This window comes from Microchirus variegatus, assembly GCF_963457635.1.
Source record: "Microchirus variegatus genome assembly, chromosome: 5".
NCBI lineage: Eukaryota > Metazoa > Chordata > Actinopteri > Pleuronectiformes > Soleidae > Microchirus > Microchirus variegatus.
In genome coordinates, this window is record NC_139806.1 from 16,820,922 (window position 1) to 16,830,897 (window position 9,976).

Sequence of the window (9,976 nt, forward strand, 5' to 3'; positions counted from 1 at the left end):
TTATGAGATAAGTGAGAACGCTTGTTATCGAGTTACTGGGATCCAGAGTCAAGTTTTTACTCTACTAAGCAAACTCGCTGCTGGTTATAGCTTCACATTAACTGCACAGCTATTAGAGTGGCATCTTTATAATTTGGCCTTCTTTAAATCCGCAACGCACATTCCTAAACACAAGCCTAACAACTCAGGATAAGGCCATCACAAAGGCCGCTGTGTAGCCCTGGCACCCATCATTTGTCCACAGAATGTGCCTCATTATATCTTTGTTGTACAGAACCCAACTGGGACAAAATACCAATAATTCAACTACGCAGTCCTCTCCAAGGTCGACTCTGGGTATGAGCAGAGGAAGGCACCGGACATCGTGATCTGACGTCTCTCTCTCCTCTCCCCCATGTCTTTAAAGCCTTATATACACCATAACTGAGATTAGAGATTGACAGGCAGACAGACAGAGGACGCCCAACTGCATATTCTTGTTCATGTTTGGTGTTGTCTCAGTTAGAGCTGAAAAGATTAGTAGTACCCTAAATTAATCGCCAACTATTTTGATAATCAATAATCGGTTTCAAGCTTTTTTCATTATTAGAACATGATTTCTGATCGTTTTAGCTTCTTAAATGTGAATATTTTCTTGGTTTCTTTGCTCCACATAACAAAGAATTAATTAAAACGGAATCACGTTCGAGAACATCATCATTTCCAGCTTTGACAAACACTGATCAACGTTTTTTAACATTTTCTGACATTTTATGGACCGAAAGATTCATTGATTAATCGAAAAAATAATCGACAAGAAATTGCCAGTTTAACTTAGCACAACTCTTTAGTTGTTGCTTTTGTCTTTACACTTTGGATGTGACATTTCTGCTCCATAGCCTGTTGCAATGTAGCAGCCATTTTACAGTTCATTAATCAGAAATCTACCATTTCCACCCAGATTATATCACAATTTTTCACTAAGGGTGCCCACTCCTTATAGAGCCACACTGTTTCTGTCCGTGCAGTTTCTACCTGACCCCAAAAATGAACAAATATGTTCTCATACAGTACAAAGTCCAAGCCAAAAGTACCTGTGTGCTCTGTTCCTCCTCGTCCTGCAGCCTGACCTGCAGCTGCTTCACCATCACCTGTCGTTTCCACTCTGCTATGGGGCGACCGGCTTCGTCATGAGTGGGCACCAGGGAGTCGATGTCAGCCAGAATCACGTCGAGGACTGGCGTCTGGTCCAAAACCTCCTCGCTGTCAAGCCTCTGACAGCATTTCAGCAACATAAGACAGTCCACAGTGTCACAGCTGTGCTCCACGTCTGAAGCCACATCCACAATATAACGTCAAAATATCTGTAAGCAGCCATTCTGCATACATCATAAGCTGGAGATAAAGTTATTATGAACACCAAGGATAAATGATTAATTAGTAAGAAATAATAACAATGATACTTTTATTTGAATGCCATTCGTACATTAAATGCAGCGCAAAAGATAGATGAACATAATCTAATTTAAGCTTGTTAAGATTCAAATCCAAATGCTGATATTGGCTTTGTCAGCCAATCACACAAATGTGAAAACTAACAGACTGTTTTGTGGGGGAGTTTAAGTCAAGTTTAAATCCTGTGGCGGATGAGACTGCTTCCAAATTCTTGCGTGCCTGTATTATAATCGGTGTTGTCCTAGATCCTGTATTATATCGTCATTTGTTGTGCATGATAGTTGTATTATGTCGGTCTGTGTTGTTGTAATCTGTGACCACGGAAGTGAAAACACTTTCACTCTTCTTTACTGCAAATCTACAACTTCATCTCGGAATGACTGGCTCACCGATTGTCCAGTGAAGACGGCAGTGAAGCCAGCATGCCTCAGAGACTTGACAGACTTCATACGAGACATGAGGCTCAGATCTCTCTCCGGAGGTTTTAGATGATGGAACGACGTCACAACTGGAAACGAAGAGAATATAAATGTTTGTCAATGTTTCCGTGACCCAGTGCTTCTCAATCCTGTTAGAGCAGGGTTAACATCTATAAACATGCAGGGCAGTACTGAGAATTCCTGCTGTAACCTTTGAGCTACCGCTTTAAATAATCATATCAGTAGTATTTAATTTCATATACAAGGCATATATTTACATTTGTGATGTGTATAAAGTCAATATTTATATAGTTGTATTATTATGCATTATTTTTTCTTTGCAAAAAAAACAGTTGATCACCACTTGAGGGCCACCTAAAGTGTATTTGTCAGTACATAAAGAGAGGTGGAACACATTTAAAGCAACAAATGGCTCCAGTTTATTACATTTTAAGCACTTCAGAATTAGGTGACAGATGTTGCATCGCCGTCATCACTTCCAGCCTTTCATTAATCTTAAAATAAAACACACAGTACACAAACTGAAATCCAAAAGTGTTTTTCCATCACCTGTCGAAGCCAACTGTACGTGCTGCATGGAGCCTGTGGTGTGTTTTCTGGACGTGGAAGCAGCAGCAGGGTGTCGAGGTAAGGGGGGCACCTCTTTCACTGGCTGCTGGACACAAAAAGAGTATGAATAAAAAAATGGTCACCTTTTTCAGATGTTTCTTTTGGAGCTAGACTGAGGGAAACTGTGTGACAATAAAAATCTATAAAATGTCAAAAAATGTCATAACTGCATATGTATGGAAGTAATTCTGTGCTATTTGAGTTTGAATATGAATTTAGAATTAGACTTTGAATGTTAAAAACCATCAAATTTCAAGCACTGATTTTTTTTTGCCTTTGATTTTTTTTTTTTTTTACATTGAATTCAACGTCTCAAACGCCTCAAAATTGAATTTCTTGCTACTGAACTTTTTTGCAAAAGTGATTTTTTTGCAACTTCATTTTTTGCGACTGAATTTTGTTTCAACATTGACAAAAATCAAAGGCAAACAAAATATCAGTGCTTGAAATTCAATGGATTTTAAGTCCAATTTCGATGCACAAAAAACTCAGTGTTAGAAATTCGAATTCAAACTTTAAACAGATTTACTTCCATACATACTATGTCTGTACAAACTGCTGAGTCAGCACTACTTTCATGTTCAGGGAGGTAAAACCCTATATCCCACATCCTTAAACAAAATGAATAGTTGATTTATAAAACCAATCAAAGAGGCTTTCTCTTTCTCTTCAAAAGTGTATCTGTGAGTAATTTAATTCTCTTATTGGTCACCTTGATGTTCTCCATGTCAACTCTGTTCTTTCCTCTACTGCTGTGCTTTAAAGCCACAGAAGTTCCTCTTTCTGGGGGGGGGGGGGAATGAAAAAAAAGGTAATTAACATAAACAGAAACAAGATAAACCATACACAATAAAAGTCCACTGGTGGAGAAATATGACACAGCTCACATGGTCACATACTGTAATCCTCTAAGTGACCGAGACCCCCAATGGTGCAGCTGCACAGAGAGAGAGTAACTCAAACTGGTGACACTCATGTGTGGACCAGTGACCACTGTACTTTTTGGATTGGATACTGATGGACACCAGTGGACACCAGTTTGCGTTCTATTTTTGTTTCTGCGCCACACTGAAGTGCCCTAAGTGTTGTCATTTTTTCTTTAAAAGTATGTGTGTCCATCTTGATTGCCATATAATAAAATAAAACAAGTCCTCGAGTACACCATTACTTGGTTTCCACAAATTCAATCTGGTCTTCACAAAGATAGAGAGGTGCAAACGTATCACTGCTCCAAAAGACAGGTGTTATTTAAAGAGAAATAGGAATGACTCTAACAACAATTTTAAAAAATCTCTTAGCATTCGAAAAAAAAAAAAAAAATTTTATTTCCTAACTTTTTATATAAACAAATCATTATTTAACAACGATCATAACCCAGATGCATTCAGTACTTACCCTAGAGCTCCAAAAACTGTGGACCCATCAAGAGAGTGATGGCACAAAATAAGACTTGATGAAACAGAAGATGGTCCAGTCCACTTCACTGTGGAGCAGCCCGTGTACAGTAAGACCAAGGAGCAGCATCAGCTGGAGCCAGAGCCAAGCCTCAGATGGGGGGGGGCCCTTCTTTGTGTGCATAATTAAACAGGTGGGATAGAGTGACCCGCACCTGGAAGTATAGAACGATAGCACACTGTATGTGGGAGATGGCAGCTGTATGGGCTGTATGTGTGTGTGTTTGTATTTATGTCTTTGTGAGGTCAAAAAAAATGTAAACCGCTATATTTGTGGGGACATTTTGTCTGGGCTCCATGACTTTGAAGTGCTTTTTCAGGGTTAAGACCTGGTTTTTGGCTTAGGGTTAGAATTGGGATTAAGTTAGGTTTAAGGTAAGGGTTAAGGTTAGGAACTGAGTTGTGATGGTTTAGGTAAGGGTAAGGGGCTAGGGAATGCATTGTGTCATTATTATGTGCTCACTAAGCTATAAAGACAAGTTTGTGTGTTTGTGTGTGCATGTGTGAGACATGGCCTTGGAGCGACATTGTGTTTTGTTTTTTTTGAGTTGATTTATTGTTCTGGCCTTAGCGGTTGAACATCCTGTTGCCATAGAAACCATCGCTGACATGGTTCCTCAGTGGTTATGGTTTTATTCAACATTCTTTTACTGGCAAAAAAAAGAAGCTTATACTAACATTATATTTAACATACCTCCTGACCTTTAGTGCTTAAAAACTTGAGTGTTTTGCTTTCATTTTATAGCTCACCATTCTTCAAGCCCTGCTACATGAGCTGTTTATTAAGATGATGAACCGTTGCTGTACTTCTTTGACTGTATTTGACTATTTTTTATGTTTACTGTGTTACAAAATGTTGTGTTTTTTTTACTTTGCAATCGCTCTTATTGTTATCATCCTCCTTTTCTGGATGTTACCTCGCTGTTTGGCACATGCAGAGAGAGGATTATGTAGACAGGTAGACAGAGATATGGAAACACAACACATGGTTAAATATTCAACGTCCATTACAGAGAAAAGACCTACAGTATGTTACCAAATATATTGTCCGGCGTTTTTGTGTAACCATAGACTGTCGCTCAGTGCTCGATGGGAGGTAGCTGCTCAGCTGCCCCTCACTCAGTCTGGAGCCTTTGTGTCAAGCTCAGTATTTCTGCCTCTGTCACGAGTCGGACTGGTCGTGCTGCTGCTGCTGCTGCAGCAAAGCATATGTCAGTGCATAATCAATAATGGAAGGCGGTTGCACAAACACAGCAATCTCACAGACACACACGTGTGTGTGTGTGTGTGTGTGTGTGTGTGTGTGTGTGTGTGTGTGTGTGTGTGTGTGTGTGTGTGTGTGTGTGTGTGTGTGTGTGTGTGTGTGTGTTCACTCAGAACAAAACTGTTGCATAACAGACATGAAAACACCATTTTGTTGGGGGTTAACATCAATATAAACTTAGATTAATAACCTTTGCTGAATCAAAAGAAAAAACAGACCAGACCCAGTATATTAGGTTTGTTGTGAACATTTTCTGATGACTGTTAACACCCAGTTCTGGTGCCTGACTCTGACCCTGGTACCATCTAATGGATGCTTCTAGGAACATTCAACATCTATTTTCATGTAATAAAATGTATTATGCTTTTTTCAATTATGAATGTGACAGTACAAATACTTCATTTTTCAGTGTACAACTTTGCAGATATCCAACATTTTGTCTGTTCGCAGCCAATTACAAGTCAAAAGTCTCTGCTTTGTTGTATCTTAGTTGCAGGAAAATGCAACAATCCTTTCCTGGCTATGGATATAACATCTTTTTAGGATAGGAATTGTTTGGATAATATTGGTACAGACACCGATCAATACTGGTGATGCTTACGGACGAAGGAGGTGTCCTTCCCACCCCACCACCAGAGGGCAGGATCCTCGAATTTAGTGAGAAGCTGTCAATCTTTAAGGTTAAATTTGGCCACAGAACTTCCTCATTCAGCTTTTTCTCAGTCATTTTACCTCCTATGTACAAAGGAGTATGAGCTGAACTGGTTTCCATTTGTTCTGCATGATGACAAGAGAGCAAACAACACAGTAAAAGTCAAAAGTAACCATTACGAGAAGGTTGAGAATTGCATAACTATTGATTGTTGGCCACACACTTATTGATATTGGTGGCAGTTTAGCTTTCAAATACCTTCTCCTCAATAGATAAAATACCAATAAGCGTGTAAACAGAATAATTTCTATACATTTGACACGTACTTTGTACAGAGGGATCAACAGAGGACCAGAAACCCATCCCTGAGGAACTCCTTATTTCAGTCTTTTTGGACACATGCTATAAAGGTAGAAAAATTAAACGTACACTTGTTCGTGCTGCTAGTATTGTACAGTATATGTATGGTGATTTAACACACTCGTCCACATACCATTAAATATACAGCAACAAAAAGACACAATGCTAAAAAGCTGCTTAAGTTTTCAACACTTGTTTATTTATTCGCCTTGCGTTTTTTGTTTTTTTTCTTCTTCACAATTTTTGTTACATATCCACAGATATGAGGAAAAAACTCTGGAACACTCAAAAGATAAACGTGAGGACTGAGATTAAGACGTCGTCACAGGCTGGGACCTGCCACTGCTTTCGCTTTGTCAACTCAGAGCAACGGCGCAGACCTGGAATCAGCAAACCACCATCTCATCCTGACGCTGACCTGAGGTCAGCGCCGTTTACTCTGAGGCGACACCCGACAAAAGCATGAGGCCAGTTCATCTTATTCATCATGGTATACAGAGGAAGAGAGAGTTAATATCATCTGTGTGACGAAGACCCAACACAGACATTCTCGTATTTATTTACAAGACAGAGCCGAGAGGAAGGTTTCCAGTTATTCATTACAAGGATCATGAATGACAATACTTTACAAGCAGCACTTGAGAGGGAGAGGGAGGAGGAGCTGTTGTCATTAGCAAGCAGTAGTAAGGCAGGAGAGAGGGGACAGAGTACAGCAGAAGATAAGTGGACCTGCATGCTTTGATCCAGATGACAATTAAAAAGCAGCCAAAATATGAAATAATCATTTAACTTTCAATTTTTGGCCTGTGCACTAAGACTGTCTTCAGTGTTTTGTTTTGTTTTTAAATGATGCCCTTGAACAATTAGGGCTGGAAGCACTGCTCAACATCTGCCAGTTATAAACTGAAGAAAAATATATAAAATCAATGCATTTTGCTGCAGTGCTGTTTGTTTATAATATTGTCAAAAGTGAAGATGGCATCAAATCTCCGCCTCCTTTCATGACATTTAAAACACGACCCGGCCTTTTCGTCACATTCTTGAAAACATCATCACATCAAATCATAGGAAATAAACTTGCTTTGTGCCCGAGTGCAATATATTATAATCTACAACATAATCTATCCTTCGAAGCGGCATAAATAAATCTATTTTGTGTTCTGTTCCAGCAGACGGTATACATTATATATAACTCTTAGCCGTTAATCAAACAAATGGAGTGGATTATACCAAGATGACACAGTGATCGTTGATTTTTTTTTTTTTTTTTGCTCATAGAAAGAATATCCAGTACTATAAATAAAGTGGATTGTGAAAAACTATGTATTAGTCTGGTTTGAACAGATTTTAAAGCATTAGGCTGCTTTGCTCAACAGGTTTGCTGGCCTGTGGCATAAAGAGGCCTAAAAGCTTCTTGTGGGAGTCGGATTAGAATTAGAAAGGAGATTAGAAAGACATAATGGCTGGCTGACCATGTCTCTTATTGTTGAGTATGACATCTAATTTAAATGATGTCTGGCAACAAATAACCAACATTCAGGGGTCATCTTGGTACAGTGCAAAATAACTGCGACAAGTAAAAGCAACCAGGAGCCATCCTTGACATAGACATAGTCATAACAACAACAAAGCTAATCATACTGTACTGGTTTCAAGCTGTAAAAGAGTAAGCATTTACAGTACAAAGGCAAATAAGTGCAACAGTAAATGATAATGGGATATATCTATATATATGCTGTACTGTACCGTCACTGTACCAACATACTATAAAGCATCATTGATAATATTCACTCTCCAAAACATTTGACATACAGTAGTTCATCGATATAAAAAAAGACCCATAACGTCCCCTTCTACTCTACATATTAGGTTCCTACCAGACATTTTGAAACAAAGTCAGTGTTGATGTCAAAGACAGAGATGATGAAGTAGGAAGGGAGGAAATAAAAAAAAAAGAGGTGAAGAAAGGGAGGCACTATCTGGTGCATGGGGGGCAAAAAAGCCCACTCAAAGCAACTGCCCTCGACAGATTACAGGTCCTGGGTCATTTTTAGCTTTCCACGTAGCTACAGTAGGGGACTTAAATAGTAAAATGTATAACAACTCTGCTGGCTCAATTTTAACCAAACATTAACTCTAGTTGTTCAATGTGTAACCGTGTGGTTTTAAAAACTTATGCCTAAGTATTTACCAATTTGCTTTCTAGGTAAAACTTAGAAAACCAACAGGTTGTAACAAATGTTCCTTAAGAAATTATCTTGGTACAAGACTTAAAGTGGGGGACAGTGGCCTTGAAAGTACATTGAGATAGTAAACATAACAAAAAAAAGGTACAGTATATGTACATATGTACTCACAGGCATGTACTGATCGTCTAATCTTAGTCTCAGAAGAAGGCAAAGACGCCAAAATCCCCATAATGTCTATTAACTACTTGCTTAACTTCCTGTTATTCCCCAAAAACTGTCTGTGCGCAGAAGACAAAGACCAAAACAAGACAACAGCGCTTTTGGTTAACAATAACTGAGTAAATGATACGAGACGTAAAGATAATAAAGTGCCATTAAACAAAACAGGTTCAGCGGTCCTGTCACAAACGAGAACCTAAGAGAGCAACAACACAGGTACAAACTTACCCCTTTTTTTTGTCCCACATCGTTCCTCATGCTACTTCAGTGTTAAAATGACTCTGTGAAACCTCTGCAGGGAAACAAACACTCTATAGTAGAGCACCAAGCCATTCCAAAACAGACATAATATACAGTATTTAAATAGCGTATGTATGTGGAGTTACACACTTCTACACAGAAAAGAAAAACATCCAGTTTGGAGTTTTGGTTTTCACTCGTTTCCTAGAAATACATGGATATATAGTTGGGACCTTATCTGGTAACAATTTGCATTAAAACAAACATGGTAATAGTGAGTTCATAATTTTGTAATAACGAGGTAACACCATCTTATTTCTCAAGTAACTTCCAGTATGGTGATAGCAATTATTTAATATTACTATAAAACCATGTTATTAAGAAGGCATTATCCAGGTTACAACTTGGTAATGACAATAACTACAATTCCATTACTTTTTAAATGTTTGTTTAACCCCTTTTTTTAAAACCAGGAAATCCTTCTATGAGGGAGACCTGGCCAAGACAGCTTCAAACTTCAAATAATATAGTACACACAGAGAATATAAAACAACAGTCAAATGTATTTACAGGGGGTGAACAGCTGCACATTTATATCCCAATACCTAACCATATAGATTTTTCCACATGGATTAATATACTTCCTTCATATTGTTTGGAAGTTACTTTTGAAAAAAGATGGCATTATATTAATATTTACTGTCTATCACTATAATGTTACTGTACCGTCATGTAAAGTGTTGTTTTTATTTCAGTTAAAGAAGATAAAGCACATAGTAACTAACTATAGGGATGGTCTCAACGGTTTCTACATGTATATAAAATTAAAGACTATAAACTACAGCAGAACTAGAGTCCAGTCGTCCAGCAGAGACAAGTTAACTAACATGTTTGAGAGGTTAGTATTTCAAATATTTCTGTATATTTGTAATGGTCAGGACTCAGGAGGGAGCACACACCATGCAGGGACTGAGCTGCTGACTGTAAAAAGAGAGTGGGGACAGTTTGTTGTGATGAGTGAGCGACTGAGTGATTCCACATAGACAAGGTTTTATATGGTTAAATGTATATGTTTGCTTATAAGGTCAATGTTCATAAGAGCAGGATTTTGAGCG

General features: G+C 38.4%; 1 protein-coding gene across 1 annotated transcript in view; it reads right to left on the reverse strand.

Moving 5' to 3' along the window:
• The window catches only part of LOC310927276 (espin-like protein), a gene marked incomplete at both ends in the record, with an annotated part of 4,899 nt that extends 1,689 nt beyond the window's left edge, over positions 1-3,210 (reverse strand). Inside the window, 4 exons of the mRNA XM_083889571.1 lie at positions 1,074-1,253; positions 1,824-1,942; positions 2,424-2,526; positions 3,196-3,210. Coding sequence (XP_083745697.1) covers positions 1,074-1,253; positions 1,824-1,942; positions 2,424-2,526; positions 3,196-3,210 — 417 coding nt within the window. The remainder of the gene's footprint in view (positions 1-1,073; positions 1,254-1,823; positions 1,943-2,423; positions 2,527-3,195) is intronic.
• Positions 3,211-9,976: the final 6,766 nt, after the last annotated feature.